Raw genomic sequence first — 25974 nt, forward strand, 5'->3', positions numbered from 1 at the left:
AATGTAACTGTCGCCGAAGAATATACTTGAAACATTTCGTATTGCAAAGGTTTCCTTTAATTTTTTGTCAATATTTATGACCAATCTACCACATATTAGAATTCAGATTGTGTCGTCTTTTGAAAACGATTATCAAAATTTGGTTGCTTGAATTGTTCAAACATTAACCGAAGGATATTTTGTAAAGTACATATTCAGTGTCCTCAAATTTTACACGTGTGGGAAGGAATTTTTGGAGACGTTATTGCCGAACCGTTCTTTTTACCTGGAAATTTATCTGACCAAATATATCTGGTCGGTTAGAAACTACGATTGATTCAGCATGAATAGATACGGTAAGGTCATAATGGAACGAAATGATCATTATTATGCTGAAATAGTACTTTCAACAAGCGGTCTAGTTCTCGTCAAAGGAAAATTCCTGGGCGTTGTCTGCGATTAAAGGCAGTAGGATAATAGAGCTATGGTGCATCAATGCTGGATTATCAGCACCACGGAGATACTGCTCTTCAAAAGAAGAAGACAACTAAAGAACTATAGGTCGCCAGTCTATACGGAAGACTTTCCACTTTCGTGGAAGAGGTTAAGTACCTAGGCTAATCCTGGACAATAAATAATGTAGAGAAGGTTCTACAAAATGCTACCGACACTTTGTGAAACCCGCGCAGGGCGCTGAGGAGTAACTGTGGTCTAAAGCGACACGTGATGAAGTGGCTATACACTGCGGTTATTAGGCTGAGAGTTTCTTATGGGTTTCTGGTCTGATGGCCAGCAGTGAAAGAGAGTTCTGCAAAGACTAGCCTGTTTAGCGATAATTGGCGCAATAAGGACGACACCGAGTATCGCATAAAACGTGCTTCTGAGCCTTCTTGTGCTTCCTCTGTGGATGGAGGAATGATGAGCTGAGAAGATGGAATGAGGCTCTACAAGGCGTGACAACTATCTATTTCAGTGACATACAAGTTTAGAAGGCGCCGTAATGCGGAACGTTCCAATCCTGATATCAAGAGCGGTTCTATCTGACAGTAGACTTAGATTAGATAAGAAGTTTAAGGTAGAAATCTCAACTAAAGAGAGTCGGGATCTCATGACAGTGACAACCCGAGACGTGGTGCAATATGCTAGGGCTCAAAATCAGAAATTTTCTCCGACAGCCGGGCTACCCTAAAAGTAATTTTTAGCTTTGCAAAGGCGGAAGGGTGCAGACAAGCTTGAGATTTCATTGGTTTCCGTAGCGACGCCAAGGCAACATCCAAATGATTGATGTCAATTAGTCGTTGGGCCTTGAAAACTCTAGTTGAGATTCTGAAAACCAATTGTGGTTTCAACAGATATATCTGCATCTTATAGGAATTGGTGAGAGCACCGTATGTTCTCAATATTGAACGGCGCGGCGGAGAAAACTTACTAACTACTTATCACCTATTAGTAGTCTACCACCGCTAGTTGTCAATAGGGAGGCGCTTTTTAGGGGCCTACACAGTTTCGTAAGATAAACTGTCTTTCTTGAAATGGAGACTTGCCTTCGTCAGAAAGACGCAGACGGGATGACTAGGTGGCGAAGGAGAAGGGCGGTAAGGTGGGAAGGGATGGTTGAGGGGAATTACTACTACTAACTATTACATACTTTCAACAAGACGGTGCGCCACCTCATATGCTATACCCGTAAGAGATTTCCTTCCTCTGGGGATATCTCATATTAAAAATGTATGCTGCATCTGCTACCTCATTAGAAGACTTGCGTCAAAGGATCGTATAGGTATTTAATCAACTTACACACCAGAATCTACAAAATGTTAAGAATCACATTGAACCAAATTTGTACCACATCTCGTTTGATTACTTTCATGGACTAATTTTACATTTTTTAATTTACATTTTACAACACAACAAAATAGTTATTTATGCAACAAGTACAAAAAGTACATCTTTTTTGCACAGAAGTAAAAGTTGTTATACGAGATCAAAGGTCCAGTTTAACAACACCTAAGTGCAAAAAAGGATTTTTTGCATAACTTCCATACAACATTTTTTATAAAATCTACTTGTTTCATGACAAAACACAGCAAATAATAATATAGCATAGTGCAATAAAGTGCAACAATAGTATATTTTATTAGGAGTACAAAAATAAAGGTTTTTCTGTGCGCGTATGACCAATTCAGTTGTGAGGCGAAACCAAACACCGGAAGTCATGCAAGCACGGAAAAACTATTTTGGAACGATTTATGAACTGATCATTTCTATGACTAGTTTACTAGAAGTAGTTCAAAGATGATTCAATTGTTGTAAGTTATCACTGTCAGGCAAATGACAATGCAGGTGCTAAATATTTGCTGGCTTATAAATTGTCTTAAATTTACGCATTAAAACGCGTTTTTTAATACTCCTAATAGAGATGAAAATACAGGGTTTTCAAAGAAGTATAAAAAATAAACTTTGTGCATTAAAAATCATTAAAAAAGTGTATTTTTTTGCACGATTTCATAACAATTAAAGTATTTTAAAGCATTTGATCTTGGTAGTCAATTTTTGAGAACGGTTAGAAAGAAATATTTCTATTTTTTTATTTTTTTATATTTATATATTTTTTATTTATTTTTTTTGAAATTCTTAGAAACACAGGCTTTCTAAAATCGTCCCTATTAGTATATATTATTATTCCTTATTTTAGATAAATTAGCATAATTAGCAGATATACTGATGGGTGATAAACAGACACTCAAAACATATTTGTTCCAGTTTAACACTAATGCTTATCAACATCACACAATTTAAACCAAGTAAATAACTTAATTATTTTTTTCTTTCAACTAGGTCTAACCGAATGAAAATTCGCGATTAAACACATAAGTTTATCATAAACTTTGTATGTCTAAATATTTTATAATTGATTTAAATTGGTGACAATCATTTTCTACTGGCAGTCTATTGGCTGATTTTTGTAATTTGAATAATGACATCGCCAAGTTTAAGTTTAAACTAATGATTAATGACATAGTAAACATGTTTAAATACGAAGTGTCCATTTGGCTCAATTGCAGCTTACCATCAAATGTTCCAGAACCACGAAGATCTATGTACATACTACGTAAGATTGAATTTTGTCTTTTTGAATGTGACAAAAGAAGCAAACTCCTCGTGAATTTAAATACTAAGTTTTTTAAAATAGAACAACCACTCACGTCGGCCTGCTAGTATTAAAACCCATCCAAAAATACTCTTCTTCTTCATAGGGTGCCGATCCGTTACGAATGTTGGCGATCCGGAATTTGTTTGCAGCAATCCGGAACAGTTGTGTAGATGTTTTATTGAACCAGGTCCTGAGCTTCTTGACCCACGATGTCCTGCATCTTCCTGGAAAAAAAAATAAAATACTCAGGCCAATAATTTGTAGCTCAGGTTCGGGGCTTTTGCCAAGCTGTCTGCCTCAAAATTAGATAACAGATATCTAGGGACCACCAATAGCTGCTTATTTAGTCTAGCTTCAATTACCCTCTTTCTATGTTCGAGTAAAATCTATTGGACTTACTGGATTTACTCAACTTGGAAACCAACCCTACTAGTTGACATGACAGATTTTTTGATGATGATTTATTGTATCCCTTCACTAGCAGGTGTAAAATAAAAACTGTGTATAATGTGATTGCAATCATACTCACTTTAAACAATCCATAGAAGCTTTTTCTATTACGTAAAATTTACTTACTGAAAAATGTGAAAGTTTAATAGTATATTACATATTCAGGTGGAAAGTGTTACTGAAAGTGAAAGTGTTATTAAACTTTCTACCGTGGTTTGTATACTATTTTATTTTCAACCATTTATCAAAATCTCATCGAACTTTTAATAAATCATTTAGTTCCAATATTGATTGCTAATAGTCTCTAACAATAAGGTAGTATAGGTGTACGAGTAGTTATGACTTCAACCATAATAAACGACTGGTGATTTGTTTACAATCTTGACAACGTCATTATTGTGCTATTCTGTCTTTAATATTTTGAGCTGAAACGTTTCTTAAAGTGCTTTTAACATGGAGATTTCTGAAGACGCAGATGTTACTCATCATCACCTGAGCTGCGAGTTGTTGCAGAGGTGGCGGCACAGTCTCTTAACTATAAAAAGTAAGCCCAGTTATGACAAAACGCATATTGACATTCACCCGGGTGGAAAGTGACATTTACCCGGTTGGAAAGTGAGTACTTTCCACCCGGGTGGAAAGTAAAAGCAGGTAATTTTCATCTTTCCACCTGGTTTACACATAAGAAATACCGTTATTACATACCTGGTTGAAAATAAAAAAACTTACACTGCTTTTAAATGGTAGAAAACCACAATTTTGTTTTACGCAAACTTTGCTCATATCTTAAAAAATTGCTAGATCGGATTTTTGTAGGAAAATATACAAAATAGTAGTAGATATAATAGTGACAATTATCACCTGGTTTTAGAGGATAATTTAGCTAGGCAGTCACGTGACAACAAACTGTCAAAATGACAGTCATAAATCTCAGAAACACGTTTTATATGAAATACTGAAAAAAAAATGTGAATCCTGTGTGTACAACTATTGTGTACAACTTTTGAGCACAGTCGATCAGTTTCGACGTTAGTGACAGTTGTCACGTGATCTTAGAAGACTATTTAGCTAACCGTTAACGTGATACTTGTGAAAATAACTGTCATAAATCTTAGAAAAGCATCTTTGGGAACTGTGTTAAACTGTAATTCTTGAAAATTTTAGTCAAATTTTGAAAACACGGGTAATGTTTCACAATTTTTGAAGGGAATGTATGGTGGACTTTTGATGGATTGGGCTCGGCCGTGACAGTGTTTTGCCAAAGAATAGCTATTTAACAAAAGAGACAGCCGGTATAATTGCCTTTATGTTAGGGTGATGTTTTTGGTGGACTTTGGTAGGAAACGTATAGCTGCTTGTCTCTTATCTTATTTAATTCTGAAATAAAAATTGCATCCAGTTTTATAGGTCACATATAAACTAATTTCTTATAATCATTATTTACTTCTTTTCAGTTAAAGTGTTTTAAGTTCGCCTCTGAATCATTGGAAGATATCAATGCTTATCAACTAATATTAACTTTAAACTGATGTTTTAAAACAAATATTTGATGGGATCTGAGATATTGTCCCTTGAACTTTGGTAGGAAGAGTTCATGTCACTCTAATTCGCTTTCTCTTTTCAACTGTTCCTTCTTGTTAAATAGCTAAAATTGCTGCTAAAATTCATTTGGAGTGAGGAAAAGGAATCCTCATTAAATTTCTTATCCATAAACTGAAAACCTACTACAAAATAAAACATGTAGATTTGGCAATTCGTATTATATAAAATGTTTCTCAATAAACATAATGGCAATGTTATTAAAAACGGTAGATTATTCATATACATATTAAAATAATCAGGAGAACAACATTGATCTGTATTTCTCTTGGCTTCCTGAGTCATCTGGCATAAACGCGATTCATGAAAATTTGTTTGATGTTTAGTGATAAATTCTTCTCTACATGTACGATCATTGGATATTAATCGGTATTGAAGAGGTTAAACTAGTGAATTTTGAACTGAACTTGCAATTGATTTACACTATGCACACGTGTATTACTCCATACCGTAAAGTTATATTTTCGATATAGTAAATATTCTTCAGATTCGTTCGTGCAAAACTACCCCTTAATTTAAAATGCATTTATTCCATACATTTTCACCAGACTGTCTAATCTCGAGGCAGCATCAGGAGCATCGATTAGGAAAACTATTAATTTCCGAAGTTGTGCCCGAACATCTTCCTCGTGCGTGTCCAGATAACTTGAGGCATTATCATCTCAATAGCTGTTTATATATACGGAACTCGGTCGACTTCCAACCCTTCGTTTCCTATTTATCTGAAACTTCCGGTCTGCGAAAGTTTAGAACGGTGTGGTCCTGTCGAATCCAAGCGCACAGTAAATTTACTCTTTGTTCGGGTCGCCCCTATATTCTGTTTTCGGACCGAAAAGGTTCATCTGTATACTATGGTTGGAACAAATCTTACTACGTTCTGTTTGTAGGGTTAAACTGATATGGATCAGTTTAGTTTTTTGACACAGTACAAAGTATTCTGAATATTTTATTAAGCAAACAGGTAATGTAGTTTTAGGTTGCTTTCAAATAATGGTGTACGGTACAATTGCTGCATCTCTAATGCTAATCTGAATTTCAAAACTAGAGGGATGTGAAATGAGCGGTCTCTTGTTCATTCCCACCATAAGCTTGTAATTAAATGCAAATACATTAGGAATTTATTGAATATTAATTAGCTCATATCCAGCTGTCATAACACTATGAATCCTCCATTTATTTCTGGAAACTATCATGCAGAATATATCATTATACATTTTGCATACAAAATGCTTTTATCATTACCGAAGACGGGATATTGAGTTATGTCATATTGATTGATTGAAATCATACGGGAAGCTTTATACGTACTGCGTTTATTTCATATGCAACTCATGAAATCCTGGTAAATCTTGGTGAATTTCTAAAAAAAATTGACATTTAAATTACTTCCTGTAAAAGAAACATTCTAATTATTTGAAAACAATAATATAAACGCATTTTACTATTGAAAGTTATATTTTCCGCTCTAGTGCGAGAACGTAATAGATCTATTGGAGAATAATAGAATAATTTGGCCATCAAACCGGCCATTTACTTTACCCGTAGAGGATTGCATAGTATACCGTAGCATCTCTGAAAATGTTTCTATAATTATTTGTAGTAAAGTAGTAGTCCATGATTCTCACAGTGGAGGTGAATGCATAGATTGATGAATTAACACATAACCTTCTCCACAATATGTTTATTTAGACCTCCGAAAGACAGAGGTAACGGTCAAAACGCTCTACATGTTTTGGGCACATGAGTACCCATTTTCGGGAGCTTAAAAAAGAAGGAAAAACGTGTCTTTTACAAAGAGGATACAGCGAGGCACATGTTAAAAGTTTAGTACTTTCTCGCACGAGAAGAAGGAGCCTGAACGACGCAAAGCGGAGCAAGAGCGGGAAAGACGCTTTCCGCATGTGTTAGGTACAAAGTTTTTCCTACGAGTATTAATTATCATTAAATTGAACAAAAATGTATAGTAAAGTTACTAAAATGAAAGTTTCTATTTGGCAAGATGACTAAAAGTGTATTCTTAATTGAGAAATCAAATATACAGTTATTTTGTTTTTTGATTTAAATGTATATTTTTGGAAAATAAAATTAGTGCGGAAAAGTAATTTTTTCTAATTTTGGCATATAAAGTGACACATTTCAAAACTGATTAGAGTGACAAAACGTTTTACTTTATGTAACTATTTATGAAAAGGTCATTTCATCACTCCCTGTTTTTATGCATTTCCGTAGAAACATATGGGCGACATCCATCATAACATGTCGTTGTCACTGTTTATACAAGGTGCTATGAAAGTGAATATTTGTGTTAAATCACTTTAAAAGATGGTTTTTACCGCTTTTTGGTCAAAATTAGAAAAAATTATGTATGCAACACGTTTCGAAAATGTGTTATTGTGTAAAACATTCATTCGTTACACAAAATCGATCTTTTCGTAATTGGTTACATAAATAGCTATTATCTCACTCAGTGTACGAAGTTTTTGCTTAAACATGTCATATAAAGGTTGGAACAAATGGGTGCTTTCAGTTTATACATATACACTTCAAAATTGAAGGTCTATTATTCATTTATTGTAAATTGATCTTGCAATGCGGAAAAGTAATTTTACCGCAACCGGTGCAGAAGAAAAATCTAAAAGTTCTAGATGTTCATTAAGTGGAAAATTTAATCCTGTTTCATATTAAATAGATTGAGATTTTTCGTCTGATACACCATTTGTGTGTTACAAAAAATACCGAGAAACTTTCGGTATTCAATTTGACAGGTCTAGTTCTGAATCTGTAGCTTTTAATACAATCATAATATAACTTATACTCGTATCTTTCTCCACGATCATTTTATACAAAATTTAGCATATAGAACAATCAAATATCATAAACGTTTCCGTATTAACTTAAATCTCATTCGTAAACCACACATTTATTTCCTCGGCGGACTCATTCCTAACCACCCAATTGCTCATATTTTCCTAATGGGGTTTCCCATTGGGAGGGCACTATATAAAGCTTATCTAGTTTGCTCTGACAGAGTAATTAACTAAAAAGTGAAATAAGGCTTTTAACTCATCTCGGCGTAGAGGACATTATTTAGTTTTCAGTTCCGGTTTGATAGAAAACTCATAGCTGGTTGCGTTTCCGCTTTTTACAAAGAGGCGCTGTTTATTTTCGCCTGGGAAATTTTGGACCGTTGAAGGAAGGCATTTTAGCTTTGTTTTGCTTTTAAAAACTACGTACCTACCTAGCTAGATAATTAAATCGCGTTTAAGACAACGTACAACAAAATAGCTAATTAAGAATTTATTAATTAACGCTGTTCTTTTAAAAGCCTTTTTATTATTGAGATTTCGCAAGTTAATTACTTAACACTTTGCTTCAAACTGAGTGGGAAAGTAGGTAGTATGCACTTTTAGGTAGAGAAGTGAGAGTGTCTCTTTTTAAGCTATGATGATAATCTTTAGAGGAATGTATTGAATTAAGTGCGACTGACAAAGGTTTGTAAACTTAGTGCAAGGTTCGGTTTATTTGCCAAATAATAGGGTAATCAACTCATTACAAGAAAGGTTTTATTTTAACAGAATAAGAATTAATCTTATACTAATTGGAATCATTTTCTTTGCTTTCTTAAGAATTGACATACCTAATAATTTTATTTATAAATAGTTTTTCTTAATTAAACTGGACGCTTTTAATAATAAAAACTGCATTTTTGGTTAAAATCAGATTTCTGGAACTGATGCACAAAATTGACGAAAAACTTAATTGCAGACACCGTTTGTTGCATTATATGTAGAGTCCGGATTTCTAGACATTTTGCTTTTTATAAATAATAAAAGCCACCAATCTTTGACATCTAATGTGAACGATTTATGCAAAAACACGTCATTTAACAGATTTTGTTCATGCTTCTTCTGTTTTTTTCTTCTTTTTGTGCTTATTTTAGTTTTTTGTTCTTATTTACTGCTAATTTTGTACGGTTTAACTAGTTTTTGAACAAACAAGTTTTTCAAAATAAACTTAACTAATATGTAACTGCTTTGACATAAAGACGCAGGAGTTTTGACGTAATCTTATTGGTTCTGTAACGTCGCACAGTGGGCCATTGGGCCCTAAGTGGTAATAATGACTTTTGCTATATTGAGATATTGAAGGCTTCTGAACGACAAAAACATGTTGCAAAATGTATAAGTAGTAATTTACAAATTTAAACTGACCAAAAAAATTCCAAATGTTTTAAAACATTCCAAAACACTATAGGAGCACTAAAATGCTTTGCAATGCTTACAAAGCAGCCTAAAAACTTCCAAATGCTTTTCAATTAATCTAGAAGCTCTCAAAAGATTTCAAGACAGTTTAAAAGCGTACGCTTCTAGAGCAGTTTAACAGCTTTCAAAAGTTTCTGAAACCGCCTACAAGGCAGTCCAGAACCTTCAAGGCTCTTTAAACTATCCAAACACCTTCCAAATACTCCTAATGTAGTCTAAAAAGGTTTTAATAAAACACTGCAGAAACTCCAAAATGCTCCTCAAGCAGTCTAAAGCCTTCCAAAACAGTCTAGAAGCTTTAAAAAGCTTTTACAACACTCTAAAGTCTTCTAAATAATCTTCAACTAGTCTAGAAACCCTTAAAAAATTTCAAGTCAGTCTTAAAGCTTCCGTATGCTTCTTAGAGCAGTTTAAAAGCTTCCAAAAGTTCAAATTCAAATGTCTTAAAAGCAGTCCAGAACCTGCAATGCTCCTGAAGTAGTCTAGAAAGATTTCAAAACACTAGAGAAACTCCCAAATGCTTCTAAAGCAGTCGGAAGTCTTTCAAAACCGTCTAGAAGCTTCCAAAAGCATTTAGAATAATACAAGTTTCCAAATGCTTTTCAACTAGTCTAGAAGCTCGCAGAAGATATCAAAACAGTATAGAAGCTTTCAAAAAATTCTAGAACTGTTTAAGAGTTTCCAAATAGTTCTAAAGCATTCCAGAACCTTCAATATGCTCTAAAAAAAGTTCAGAAACATTCCAAATGCTCGCTTCCGTATGCTTCTAAAGCAAAAAATATATAAAGTTTTTCATTTCTGTAAGAGTTTTGTGCTTTTTTAAATCTTTTTTTACAGATTGTTATGTTTTTTTGAGATAAATAATTTTGCTTTTTAAGCGCTTTTTTTCACGATTTTAGTGCTTTTTAATGCGAACCCTAATTATTATCAGTCATCGTTTGGCGGATAAAGATTGTTTCCAAAAATTTATACTTGATAATAAAAACTAAGTAGTACTAACTAGTTTTTACTCCTGAAAATACTACACAGCACCTTTTGCTTAGAAGTGAATTCTAAGAAAATTTGAAGGTTAGAGATTTAACACTGAAATCGAAAAGTTTGTTGTTTATCTCATTTCACAGAAAACAGATACTCTGTAAGTAGCTACCAAAGTAATCAGAAGCCATGAATTTTAACGTCGATGTGGGTTTTCAAGAAATTGGGTTTAACATGTTCTTTTGCAGCTTATTGAAATTGATTTGTTGAAAATGGGTAGTGGAGATTTATCGATTTCACCAATATTTCCAGTGCTACTGTTTATACGTTTTGCAGCAACAGAAAATTTTCAAGTATGATAGTTTCCTATACAGTTGCATCATTTGTCCTCCACTGCTGTATCTTTGTCCACTAACATGTCAAACAAAAGCTTCTCCTTTTGGGTATAAGCTATTTATTTTACTGGCCATAAAAATATTATAAGTGTTTATGATCCTTTTTGTAAAGATAAATATGAAATTATAGCTGAATACATACTTTAACGGAAATAATTATTATTTAAAATGGAAACCAAACCTTATAACACCAATACCACCAAATGCAAAGATTACTTACTTAATACGGTGTGAGGTTTCCTTTATTAGAAATCAATTACAATCCACTTCGTTTTAGCTTGATGCACTTTATTTGATATACCTATTTAAATCTAGCGGAAAAAGTTAATTCTTCTAAAGCAGTGCAGAAGAAAAAAAACTAGTGTAGTCAAAATACCTTTTCTTATTGATTTTTGTATCAATAAGTTTTTTTAAAGTTTCTTAACTATTACTCATTATCAGGCGGTTTCGGACTTCATACTTTAAGTACCATGTTTATATGGTTGCTACGTGTTGAACGTTGCGTCGTTCTTGGACCCTTTGATTACCAATTACAACTATGGGTGGGTGGTGGGGAAACCACCCATAGTTATACCACGTTTATGTATACAGCTAAAATGTATACAAATAATCAAAATATACTTAAAAGGTATGAAAATATCCATGGTAAGAAAATATCCATATATATTGACAATCAAAGAAAAATGATTATCTAACGTGTCTGTCTAATGAGTCGAGAAGGTTTTGTCCTTTTTATACTGTAGTTGTTACTCTCACGGGACAATTTTTAATAGTGTAGTAAGCTTTTTTGAGATCAAATTTTCCCAGTACTAATGCCAGATGTATTTTGTTTCAGCGTACTTTTGGCATATAACTGATATGCACTATGATGGCCATTTCAATTCACACTCCGATGTAAGGAAAGGTATGTAGTCTACTGAAAATATTCCTTTGATTTGTAGTTTTAACCATGCATGATTACTTCTCATCTAAGCTTTTTCTTGACCAACTAAAAGCGGTCCGCTAGAATTTTCAAATATTTTAAGAGCAAAACAAGATACAAATCTGTGGTTTGGGGTAACGATTAAAATCAGGCATCGAGAAACTGTTTCGGTTTGTCAGTTTCCAAAGTATCTATTAAGTTAGAGTAAACAGAATGATTTATAAAATGGTTACATTTTTAAGAAATTGTATCTTCTCCGAGAAGGAAAAAGATGCTTTTAACCAAATGAATAACAAGTATCAAAAAGTTCCGTTTTCAATTATTGCAACTACTTTTTGAGAAAGTCCACATTTTATGAAAAATGATACACTTTATTAGTCTTTCAGCTTGCATCTAGGAAAATGAGTATTACCTAAATATTTTTGAATAAATATTATTGATGGCATTCTCAGGGTACTCTCAAACCCTTATTCTTCTCAGTCTTTTTTTTGTGCTATATAGTGTAGTGATACTATTTTAGGTATGTCTTTGGATTTATTGCTTTTATGCGTATCTATCTTGTGCTAGATGTATTGCCTCGTGCATTGTGTGTCCGGTTATCTCTTTTAATTTGTCGGTCCACCCCATTGGAGCTCCTCCTCCTGTAGGTCTTCTTGCTCAACTTTTCCTTCTCGACTCGTGGTTTTCACCATCTCACCTGTTCCTCTAGCTATGTGGCCAAAGTAGCTGAAATATGCTCTATTGATTTGGTTTAGTAAAGGTTTTTTGATTTTTACTTCTTGTAGAACAGGAGCATTCGTCTGTCTTCCACTTATGACACTTTTAGGATTCGTCTGTATACTCATAATTTGAATGCTTCCATTATTTTTCGATCTGTTTTCTTTATGTGTTTACACTTTAGCGGAGTAGAAAGGAATTAGTAGACAAGGAAGATCAGATAATTGGCCAGCGCTACTTTCACTCTTCTTGTAATGGTTTGATCTCTCCATATTTTTATGAGCTTAGTTGATGCTAGTCATTGCCAATATTTTCTTTATTTTATCTGAACAGCCTCTATCTTGGTTATTAACGATTCCAGGTATACTCCTATTTGTTCATTATATTTATTAGGTGTTCTTCGTTTTCCCCATACCTCTGGTTACTTATTTTTCATGTTCCAATTGATATTCCACGTTCTCTACGCGCCAGATATTCAACACACTTAGCTCGAACCTAGAGCAGCATTAAGCAACATGAAGAATAAAGGAGGCTCTTACATTTCTCAATAGGTCTTCGCATTCGATTATTGCGATGCTATGTATTTTCAATTCTGTACTATGGAATGGAAGGATGGACTCTAACAAAGGCAATGTGTAACTGACTGAAGGGGTTCGGGTCGTTCGGGATGTGGTGCTACCGTCGCCTGCTGAAACACCGATGTACTTGCCCGTCTCTGTACGCAACCGGAAGTAATGTTTACCATTAAGAAACGCAAGCTAGAGTATGTTGGACACGTCATGAGAGAAGAATTGTACCGTATCTTGCAAAACATCATGTCAGTTCAACCCACCGTTTTCGTGTCTCTGCTGATAAAATTAAAATCATTATGATGATCGCCGACATCCTCGGAGAACATTGCACGTAAAGAAAAAGAAACTAGTTATACAACATTACATATTCAAAACATACTCTAAATAAGTGTTTCTACAGCATAAGATATATTTTGCAAACTTCAAACCAGAATATGGTTCCAATAATTATTGAAAAAAAAACAATATTTGAAAATAGATGATAAATTAAAATTGAAAAAATAAATTTTTAGTAATAGTGAATTTAACAATATTGTTCTTATATACATATTCATATTATGTATGTAACTAAAATATAACAGCACATTAAAAATATTGAGTACAAAACTAAAACTTGATTACCATAAATGGGTTATTGATGTGATGAATCCCTTAAACTTGTTACTAATTATAAGTGAAATCAAAACTCAGAGTCGATCTCCACAAATATTTATTAAAAAGGCTGTTAATTTCCTAACATGTTTCGGGTGTATTCAGACACCCATCTTCAGAGGCTTAACTAGATCACTAGTCTGCTGACTGTCATTCTAAAAGGGGGGACAGCTGAACCCAAATGTACCAAGGTGGTTTTTTATTCTGCACGGGGGAAAAAACCTTGATCAAAAACCCAGTTCTGGTATAGAGGTGACAGGTTGCTCCGTTTTTTATTCTCAAAGGGGAAAAAAACTTAATCAAAACCCAGTGTTGATGTCAAAAAGTGAAGTTACTAGCTCAGTTTTTATTCTTTAAGGGGAAAAAACTTTTTAATCAAAACCCGAAGAAGTTGAATGATGTAAAAACTGCATGTCTATCTGAGGAGACCAAATGGACACGAAAGGGACGTCACACAACAAAAAACCGCGGTGGACACTCACAAGTTCAACATTAAACAAATTAAAATGAGGGCGACTTTCCCTTTGTCACTGTGGAGGTGTGACCGTGCAGGGCAACATGGCTTGGGTCAATCGTCAACTAATTATTATATGGAATAATAATTTTGAATATTATACATAAATTAACATAATATAATTTTTCCACCTTGGGGAGTGAAAATGATTTCTTTACGCACTAGTGCAGAAAAGTCTATATTTCAAGAACAAAAATAGTGCGGGAATGTTATCATTCGCTCTTAGAAAAAGTACTAATATGGAATCAGTAATATTTTTAATATTCTAGAAGATTGCCGGGAATCTTAAAAAACCGAGCTTTACCGCAGAACGGGGAATTGGAATAACGAAATCAATTATCTTTAGCGTTCAAGCACAGAAAAATATCAGTTTACGCAATAACCATTGTTCACAAAATAAAAACACGAGTATCATAATTCTGGTTCTTTGCAGTTTGGTGATGCGAAATGATGGTAAACCATTTTACGAGTTATTTGACTAATTGTTTCGTAATAGAAACAAACGTCACCATTAATCAGTAGTGGCATTTCATATTTCATATTTCCACAGTTTTTATATTGCTGTTGAATGCTGTCGTTGTACACTGTGTAATAAAAAAATTATAAAAGCTGTTTCATGTTATTAATTTCGAATTAACTCGAGTGGCACGTGGCAGGCATTGTCTTGTCTCTTTATTAAGTTAATAGAAGGGTATATAAAAGTAATATGACGTACGTGAAAACTGTTCATAGAACTGACTTACATATTTCATGAATCTAATAAGGAATCTATAACTGCAAGGTAAATCGAACATGGCGCAAAGTTTATTTTGTCTTTTGTTTCCAGAATTACGGAAACTGTTCTATAGTTATAATGAGATATTATCTTTGTATTTTTAATGGAACATCTATATTTCTCTCATCTATATTTTCAAATTCTACATGCAACTCTTTTACTTTTTTTAGAAACATACCTACAAATTTGATAGCGTTTGTGCCACATCTTTGTGCAACTCTATTAGTTAGAACGTACAAATCGCATCTCAAAATCGAGAAACAACACCATTAATGTCGCATCATTCGATAATCACCGATATGATCATCAGTGAGGCTACAGGGCTTGATAACCAAAGAACAAAATCTTCATTCCAGTATAGTCAACTGGATGCTATAGGTTCTTGTGCTTCTTTTTCATCCTCGTTTAGGTGGTTTCAACTGTTTTCGAGCGTGCTTATTAATGATGTATTAATAGCTCCTTTTTATATCCGAACCAGTTCCTTTTGACTAGAACGAGCCAAATATGCGGTCGGCTCGCACGTTTCGACTAAATCCTCCTTTGGACTATCTCCTTCTTCAGTGTGGTCCTGATATCTTACCAATGGGTTGTAGTTTGAGTCATTCTGTTTCAGACAGTATTTAGTATCATCAGCATCAGTATCAGTATCTAGTTGGTCTAATTCGGTACTAACCATAATCTCGAACATAATGTGTAGATGGTTTGAGATGGACGGATAATTTGATAAAATTTTTCATTGAGTTTGTTGTAGGTATTTAATCTTTTAACCTAAAGATAATATGTGTGTTATATTAACATGCTAAAAGTGAGTGATCAGCATGGGGTTGGTAATGTTGTCTCGCGAACCCATTTCCAAAAAAGAAGTTTCATCCTTCATACATTAACTATTACCAAACCAAAACAAACAACTATTTTACTTTGCATTGTGACATCCGTAGTAATAAAAAATAATACAGATTTAAAGATAACTTTTTAATTAGAAACAAAACATTTTCATTTAAATCTGATGAACAAACGTGTTTACTAAAAACGGGACATGGAATCCACTTTGCATATTAATTGTTGCCCTGATTTCCTCACCTGAACTGACGCGTAATCCCGGTTTTATTGCACGTTTCATTTGCCTTTCCACCTCGTGGCACTCGCACAATAAGAGAAAATGTATCGCAAATTTGCGGTTGATCAAATTACCACCGCTAATTATAAATGTAACGCATTAGCATACGTGGTTAGGTTTCGACGCCCAAATTGCAAATGGAAATAAATAGAACTTTACGCTTTAATCATACATCAGCGCCTATTAGTTGTACGGTGGAATTTTATAATATTGAATGATTTCTCTCTCTTAGGTTGTTGGAGACCTAATTACGATGGCAGCTCAAATCCTAGAGGTCAAAGAGGACCCTTAAGTGAGTACGGTGACTACAGCTGTGATTCTACGTGGGAACTTATTGAATCTGCTGCTAGAATGATGATGACCAGGCAAAATGAGAATGTAGAATTTGTTCTATGGACCGGGTAAGTCTGATAAATGGTACTGCAATTGTATGCATTCAAGTGAGTTCAAAAAGTTCAGAACCACACAGCTATTCGTCCAATATTAGTAAAATTTCTTCTGCAGAAAAGCAGCTTGTTTCGTTCTAAATCCATTTCATTGATCAAAATAGACATCTGGCATATGTGGGAAGTATAAATCAAATAATGTAACTTGATTGAATTTTAAAGCACCTACAACCGAGTAACAACTGTTAAAACTAAATGACAAAATGGTTGTTGTTGATCAATTCAGTAAATCGGAATAAAATCATCAAACATGATCCCCAGAAGTAACACTTTAAACAATAACTTTTACATGCACAATTATAAAACATATTGTACTCACATTTGTTAAACGATGAGGGCAGGTTTTTGGAGGGTTTGGCACTCGCAATTATTATAGTTCAGAAAATAGTTTACTAATTTACGAACCCGGTGCGGGTTGCAGAATTCGGGATGAATACATGTATGTTTACATGAGGCAGAGTCTTCGACCGTCTGCCTTACTAAAGCCAATATTCTTTGGCTGGGAATGCTGCCTCAGATAGATGGGTCAAACAAAACTACTGCTTTTTACGTTCCCATCGCTGTAGACCAAAAGGAGAGGTCTGGAAGAGGAAGTCCAGGAATTTTTCCAAACAGCCGGCGTTCGTCCGTCTGTTTTTATATCCTAAAGTTTTGGGAGTTAGGGCCTGGTGAGTGGGGGATGGTTTTTCCCCTTTTGCGTAGGCAAAGCGGGAAAAAGTGCCAGGAGTGCAGCCAGAGCCCAGTTAGCACCGGGATAAGTGCAAAAAGGTTCTACCCAGATTTTGAGAATAAAATTCTCGCCACCCGGGGGGAAGGTCTGGGGGGAAATTGTGGTCCTCTTCTTGGCTGGTTGGTTCTGAATTGTCATCTATCTGAAACAGAAGGAAAAACTTTATTAATAATTACCCGTTATCCCACAGGTGGTATTGAGGTCATTTGTGGGGTGCTTCTAGCTCCAGGTCGTAGTTCACTGCTTCTCGCAGTAACTGATTTTCGCTGCTTTCCGCTTTTTGGAATATCTTCACTGCGCTCTGCTTGATCCTTTTCGTTGCGGTGATGAACTTCAAGTCTTGCTGAATGTCCCCATTTCTGACGTACATTCTGAAAACTTTCTTGAGGCCATGAAGATGATATGATAAATTTAAAGAGCATTTTATCGGTTTCTTGAGAAGTGTTTGGTGTTTTTTCATATGATGATAATTGAAGCTGACTTTACTATGGACCAATATTACGTTTCGTAATCGGTTGGTTTTTGAGTTTCAAAGCTACTAGAATTTCTGTCTAGTCGTTAGGTATGAGGAAGGTATTTGAAAATATATCATTGATTTCCTATTACTTCTACTTAAATTGAAAGACCGCGTTGCGAATATGGCTTGGCCAGAACGCAGTAGGGATCTGAACCACATTGAATAAGTTATTATTCAATGTGGTTTTATCATTAAAGCTCAGAGCTATGCGTCTATGTATCTTCAGAATAGATGCATAACTAGACCAATATTCAAAAAATACTCGACATTTGACGCGAAGAATTACAGATAGTGGAAATAGCAGAATTACTCACAATGGTACTGCCTAACCAAATGATCATCGACCCAAAAAGCAACAAAGTTTCTGCTCAAATATATAAAACAAAGTAGGAAATATTGGGTCCATATATTCCAGGCATGTATGACAAAAATGTCCTGTTAGCGTGCAGGCGGTGTAACAAGGGATCAGCTGTAACAGTTTCATTTATAATCATTATCGGAGGACACTCTTATCCTATGTCTTTGAAACCTGATAATGAATTAAATTGTGTATACGTCAGGCACTGCTCTTTAACATGTACTTTAAGCAAATTTTGGCCAAAGCACGGGAGGAAATTGTTGTCAACGGAGAAGTAATAAATAACTTGCGTGAAGCTAAACGGTTCTGCTAGCGGGAAGTGCTGATGATTTGCAGGCGGTGCTGGATAGGGTTGTGGGCAAAAGCGAACAAAAATATCAGCAAGACCAAAGCAATGGTTATTAGCAAAAATGGTGAGCTGCTGGCAAACCTGAGTACAGGCAACCAACAGATTCAGCAAGTCTCCAGTTTCAGATACCTGGGGTGCCAGCGAGTGGGATAACACGCGGGAAATAAGGTCCTGTATCAAGCAGGCTAGAGCAGTTTCCCGGAGCAATCCGAGCAAGCTGGAGTATTTTGTACACATTATGGATATAAGTACCGTATATACATATAGGGAAAAAGTACCGTATTATACAGAATATCATGCAAGGCAAAATATAAGGCAGAAGACGTCCAGACAGAAAGAGCACGTTTCGGCTGGAAAACTTGAAAGAATGGTATGATGTCAGTTCTGCGTGCATTTTTCGTGACGCTACTAATTAAATAAAAATCATAACAATGATCGCCAACGTTCTCGGAAGACATGACACGTAATGAAGAAGGAAAAGGAGAAGAAGATAGCAACGAACCAACCAAACACTTTCTTCTTATTTTTTCATATTTTTTTTCTTTGAGGACATATCCAGGTGTCCAAGAGCACCCTGGACATAGGAGATTAACATGGGAAAACGGTTTTGATTTTTTTGCGCCTGTACGGTTGATTTGATTTAAAAATCGTAATAATGAAAGTTGTAGAACCTATCACGGACTAGTTTTCTGTATTTTTTTCGGATCTCTAACTTGAGCCCTTTCGTCGTAAAACACGAACAAAAATGAGAAAATTTAAACTTTTGGCCTGCACTGTATAGGCGGTTTTCGGGCAACGGGTAAACAGGTCATTGTTGCTGGTACGGTTGCTCGACAACCGCTTATACAGTGCAGGTAAAAAGTTAAAATTTTCGCATTTTTGTTCGTGTTTTATGACGAAAGTGCTCAAGTTAGAGATCTGAAAAAAATACAGAAAACTAGTCCGTGATAGGTACTACAACTTTCATTAATACGATTTTTCAATCAAATCAACCGCACAGGCGCAAAAAAATTAAAACCGTTTTCCCATATTAATCTCCTATGTCCAGGGTGCTCTTGGACACCTGGTATGTATTTCCTTCTTCGACTTTTAGCAGTTTAAGAAGATAAATCAAATTGATTACAATCATCTATAAGAAATGTAATTTTGTTATGGTTTACCTTTATGGTTGACGCTTTATCATTCCTATAAGTTATCTACCACTTTTATAGAAGTAAGGGGTCCGGCACAGTGTATATCTACCAGGCAATCAAATCGACAAAGTTTAATTTGCTTGTAACTTTCTACAAGCAATAATGATTCTCTCTCTGCTACTGAAACCAGTAACATTAATTGGATACGCAGCAATAAGATAAATCTATAAATCAACCGCACACCAAAACTAGAACTGTATTAATTACATATAGAACCACAAATACATCCTACTTTAGTTTGAGAGTTGTGCAACTTGAACCGTAGTGGGGATTATTAGGAATATTCAAATGCACTTTATTGGATGCAACTTATTGTTAGAGTTAAACGGGAATTCAACTAATGGAGTTAGTTTATCAAACTTTCGTCATGTTTAGAGGGACTAAATACAGTTGGCCAGAGTAATTTCTAAAGTTTTGCAATAAATACATCAATTTTAAGTAGGTACAAAGAAGCTTTGTTCGTTGTGCGTCCTCACAAATCGATACTGGACGTATGCTGGTTAAAGCCAAAGCGAGTTTTCTAGCTGTCCAGTTCGATTCGACAAAAGACGTGGAGAAAACCTAAAATGAATCGTTGAATAATGCATTAATGCAGAAAAGTGTTACTCTTTTTGTCGTGAAAAAGTTGCCCAGGGTATCATAAATCTTATTTCACAGATTTAATAGCAAGTTTGATGACAGGGAACGAAATATATAAAAGTTTGAGCGTATCTGGCCAAAGATTTTTACAGCTCACCTAATGTGCGTTTTGATTGTGTTTACTCCTGAATGAGTTCAAATATTTCTAGAAAAAAAACGACTTTGTTTTATAAAATCATCTTGTAAGGATACCATATTGTACAAAATAAACTGAAAGGCGTTATTAAAAGTTTGTGTTTGTTGTTTCATAAAGTTTTTCATTTCATTCTGGACAAAATTGACCAACTGTGTCGGTGAAAACTTTATTTTAATAGAAGCTCATGACATGCACACCACTAGATTAGTAGTTTGCTCTCTTACTCTCCAACCGACTTTTTGCCAGGGATAACGTGGCTAAATTTGTGTTATTCTACTTTTGAACTAGTAGTAGTTTTATAATATGCGCCCCCAACGCTTGACGAGGTCAAACAAGCAATCAGAGTGCAAAAGAACAACAAGGCACCAGGAATCGACAAACTCCCGACAGAATTATACAAACTAGGAGGCGAACACCTAACAACACAAATGCATGCACTGATCACCAAGATATGGGACGAAGAACGCAATCCTAGCGAATGGAAAACAGGAATTATCTGCCCAATTTACAAAAACATGTGGGGGACAAATTAACATGTGGAAATTACCACTACTGTGTTCGGCTTACAAAATTTTCACACATATACTCAATCAACGCATTCAACCCATTACCGAAGAGATTATCGGCCAATACCAAACAGGCTTCAGGCAAGGACAATCCACAATTGATCAGCTTTTTACGGTGAAACAAATCCTGAACAAGTCCAGTGTACAATATTTTCGTTGACTTTAAACAAGCATACGATTCCATTAACAGAGACCAACTATACCAGATACTATGCGGTTTCAACATCCCCTCCAAATATATCCGACTAATAAAAGCAACAATGGAATCAACGATGGCAACAATACGTATACGAAACGAAACGACGGAGATATTCCCAATAAACAAAGGATTAAAACAGGGCGACGGATTCGCACCGACACTGTTTAACCTGGCTCTGGAATATGTCATACGACAAACAAATGCTGGGAGGTCAAAGTTATTAACAAACAAATCGGTACAACTGGCCGCCTACGCAGATGATATCAATATTATGACCCGCAGAGCGAAAGAGGCGGCAGAAATATACACACAACTGAAGAGAGAGGCCAGAAACATCGGACTCGAACTAAATACACAAAAGACAAAAACAATAACCCAGGCAAGAACAAGAGGAAACGAAAACTACCCCAGAGTAGAGGATGACGTGGATGTTGTCCAGAGCTTTACATATCTAGGTGTTGAACTCAACACGAGAGGATCAGAGAAATCGGAGATACAACATCGAATAATATCGGCAAACAAAGCCTACTTTGCTCTATCCCATATATTCCGCTCCAAAATCATACACAGAAAATCAAAAATCAGGATATACAAAACCATCATCAGGCCGATACTATGCTATGGATGCGAGACATGGGTCATGACAAAGAACTCACAGAATAAACTGGAGGTGTTTGAAAGAAGAATACTAAGACGGATCTTCGGGCCACTAAATGAAAATGAGATATGGAGAAGATATAATTATGAAATCTACCAACTTTTCAAGGAGGCACCTATCTCAGAATTCGTCAGACTACAGAGGCTACGATGGGCAGGCCACGTAGTAATAATGCCGGATAACAGGCTACCAAAAAGGGCACTCAATAGTAGGATGCAGGGCAGAAGACCAAAAGGGAGACCACGGAGGCGCAGAACTTGTTAGGTGTCAGAACCTGGAGGAGAGCGGCGTTAGATCGACAGTGTTGGAGGCGGAAGATAGAGGAGGCCAAGGCTCAATTTGGGCTGTAGCGTTATTGGAGAGAGAGAGAGAGAGAGAGAGTAGTTTTATAATAAAAAAAAATACATTTTAGTCTAAAAGTAAGAAAACAGTATTTAGTGTTCACCTAAATAGAACAAAAATGTAAAATAATTGTTCTAGAGATTAAAATGTTCATTTTTGATTTCATTGCAACTTAATTTGTAAATAAGCACTCATCATCTCTGTAAATGATTTAAAATGAAGAAAACGGTAACAAAAATGCAGCAAATAAGATTATATTTCCATCAAAATTTTAATAACAAAAGCAGCGTTAATACCAAGTCCAGTATCCATGTCCCAATACCCAATAAATTTCAGAGCGATAATATCACGCTTAATCTTTTACCCAGAAAGCTTTATTCGAAATTGTATACAATTTATGTATTTCCGTGAAACAAACTCTGGAATTGTTCAGTCACTAGTCATAAGTTATTCTAAAATTCACATATTCAGTTGTTTACGTCTAGAATATGTAGCAGAGTATTTATACTGCAATATGTTGAATTAAAGATATATTGTACTGAAAATAGTTAAAACTATTTGAACTGAATTGAACCATTGTTAGCGAATATCATGATCAGAAATTTCCGAATAGATGAATTAGTATTGTAACGTTGACTGGCCTTCAAAACCTCCAGATCTTATTCCATTACATTTTTTCTTCCTTGAAACCTTATTTCCGTGACAATGGCAAACTATTTGAAAACGACATAAGTTAATACTTTAATTCCTCTCATAAACCTGGGGTCTAACAACAATTTATGGCTATCTGTTGGTAGATAAGAATCGTAGGTTTTTCCCTCTACTATTCCTTGCTTCACATATTGAAGAAGAAGAGAGAGACCACGTGGACAGAATGTCAGATGATCGGCTGGCAAAGATTGCGAGAAAGAGAAGAAGAGAAGAAACCAAATACATCTCGACCTCCTGGACGACCTCCTATAAAATGGTATGAAAGCTGGTCTTCAGCATCCCAACTGTTCCTGGTTAACTACTGATGAAAACCAGGACTATATGACTATATGACTTTAAATGAATTGCCTAATTACCTCTTGACTACATTTGAAAAATTCTATTAAGCTTAGGTCGGATATAAGGCTTAGGTTCATTATTTGCTTATTTTACCTTATTGTTTTTTAGACAGGTAAGAGAAAGATGATTCGGGTCATACTACAAATTCGTTAGAACTGACAAATTTTCTTGTGTATATCGTCAATATAATTAGTCTAATAGCTACATACCTTTAGACGGAAAAGGAAAGTAAGACAGTTTTAGAGTTCGCTGTATTCCAAATTCCGAATACCCGTTATTTGACCAAAGTAAATTATTAGAGTTGTGAAATTTTTCAAAATTACGTTTTCATTGCTTCAATTTTAACAAATGACACAAAAATCCAATTTCGGAAAAATAACGGAAGTAAAAACAGTTTGCTAGCTACAGCTACGATATGATTTTATGATATGTTGTATACTTACATATTGTTACGGTTTGGGCCTACTATGCTCCATACTCGATGAAACCGATGCGCCGCAATATCTGGCCGGGCGCGTGTTAAAGTAGGCCACACTTAGGAAGCGACACCTGGAAGCATCTTGAATATTCGAAGCAAATCGCGAAGCGTTTTGCGGTCGTTCTAGAACGTGGTTTGCGAATATAAAAGAAGCGGTGTCGACGGCGGCGGAGAGAGTGTAGTAGTGAATTTGGGAACGCGGTAAACTTTAAATAGTGGAATAGTTGTGGAATTGTAGTAGTGTTTTTAATAGCTGAGTTAATTATTGTACGGAGTGTTTTTGAAGTGTAAATAAATTTATTAATCGTTGAGTTAAATTGACTTTGTGTACACCCACGGGAAAATCGTAACAATATGCATTCTGCTTCATTTTTTCTATAAAAGAAACCAAAGGAATTTCATGAACTCCCAGTCAACTCTATATGAGTCGGTTCCATTCTTCTTCTCCTTTATCAGCCATTTTCTGTCCACTCCTGAACAAATGCCTCTTTCATTTGTTTCCATGCTGTTCGTTCTTTCGCTGTATGGTACCATCTTCCTCCCGCTATTCTCTTCACATCATCCAACCATCTCCTCTGTGGCCTGCCGACACTCCTCTTTGTTTGCCGTGGTCTCCAGTGTACAAGCTTTGATACCCATCTGTCCACACTTAGTCTAGCAACTTGCCCAACCCATTGCCAAGATCCGCGACTCGCTCTATTATGTCCACTACCTTCGTTCTTCTTCTTATTTCTTCGTTACGGATTTTATCTCCTAAACTAACGCCGAATATTGCCCGTTTCATGGCCTTTTGCACTTTTGCATTATCCTCAGGTTGTTAGTGTACTTCTTGGTTAGAGCCTTTGTCTCAAACCATATACCACAGGCAAGATGTATTCGTTGAAGACCCTTTGTTTAAGGTTTATAGGGATATCAGGGGACCATTCTTAGAATGAAACTCAGGTACCCTGGGATAAGCTTGACCTACAAATACAAAGGTTGTCATTTTTTGTACTGTTAAATTAATGCTTTTCGACGAAATGTTTTGAAAATTGTAATGATTGTCATTGATAAACATGTCTTGAGTAGGTGACCAAAAATGATTAATGATATTTTTAAAAAGAAAAAGTGAGAGAGAAAATAAAAAATAGCTTACACCAATTTTGATCAAAAGTTAAGCTAAACGTCGCTCGCTTGTGAATGTGTGTAGCCGGTAATCCGGTAAACCCCTGTGTATTCGGTCTTCTGTGATTACAGAAACATCTCAACACATCAGTGAAATTGAAACAAAGATCTGGAACATTTGGTAAATTTTGTCTCTAAGCAAGGCAGCATAAACATTACATTACTAAAATCCAATCCCGTACGAATAAATTCTTCTTCTTCTTTGAATTACGGTTCCGGATGTTGGCTATCAACCCAGCAATTATGACCTTGTTGACCGCAGCTCAAAAAAGACCAGTGGTTGGAATCATTGCAAACACGTTGTTCAAGGATTGTTCCTTGTAATATCTGTTGAAGTAACTGGAATCCGTTTGGGTTACCCATAATATGTCCTAGATATTCGAGCTTTCTGGACTTCACTGTGGTAAGTACTTCCTTTTCCTTGTTCATCCTCCTCATCACTTCATCGTTAGTAACATGATCCGTCCATGATATACGTAACAATATACGGTATAACCATATTTCAAAAGACTCAGTTTTTTACTTGTAGCTTTAGTCAGCGTCAGCGACTCTAACCCGTACAGAAGAACGGAGTGCATATAGCAAGCAGCGCAGTAATCGTGTCTTCGTTGTTAAGGTTAGATACATGCTTCTAAAAACATTTCTCATTTTTAAGAATATAGCCCTCGCCTTCTCTATACAATCGAAACTTCTGTAAGTGGTTCCACTTGTCCTTAACCGTAGTTTCAAGATAGATGTTGTTACTGACTCATTCAATCTGCTCCAGACATATTGTTATTCTTCCTACGACCACTCCGATTGTACTGATCCCCATTAATTTTGTTTAACTATTATTCAGATCAAGGCCATATGGTTCACTGGTTTTTCTTATTTTGGTCATGATTTCCTGAATATCTTCAAGCTCTCAGTGAAAACCACAGTATCATCTGCATATCTAATGTTACTAATGCGGTTCCCGTTAATTAGTATACCACATTCTATTTCCTCACATGCCTCTTTGAATATTTGTTCGCAGTAAATGTTAACTAATAATGGTGAGAGTAACCAACCCTGCCTTACACCGCGTA

At 35.4% G+C, this 25974-nt stretch overlaps 1 protein-coding gene across 2 annotated transcripts in view; it reads left to right on the forward strand.

Annotated features, from left to right (window-relative positions):
- LOC145740131 (acid sphingomyelinase-like phosphodiesterase 3b) overlaps positions 1–25974 on the forward strand; it is a 363835-nt gene that overhangs the window by 228121 nt on the left and 109740 nt on the right. For both annotated transcript variants that reach the window (XM_081995501.1, XM_081995502.1), the window contains exons 2-3: positions 11650–11718; positions 16315–16483. In XM_081995501.1, coding sequence (XP_081851627.1) covers positions 11650–11718; positions 16315–16483 — 238 coding nt within the window. The remainder of the gene's footprint in view (positions 1–11649; positions 11719–16314; positions 16484–25974) is intronic.

The sequence above is a fragment of the Ips typographus genome, linkage group LG1 (genome assembly GCF_016097725.1).
Source record: "Ips typographus isolate SLU linkage group LG1, UJ_Ityp_2.0, whole genome shotgun sequence".
Classification (NCBI taxonomy): Eukaryota; Metazoa; Arthropoda; class Insecta; order Coleoptera; family Curculionidae; genus Ips; species Ips typographus.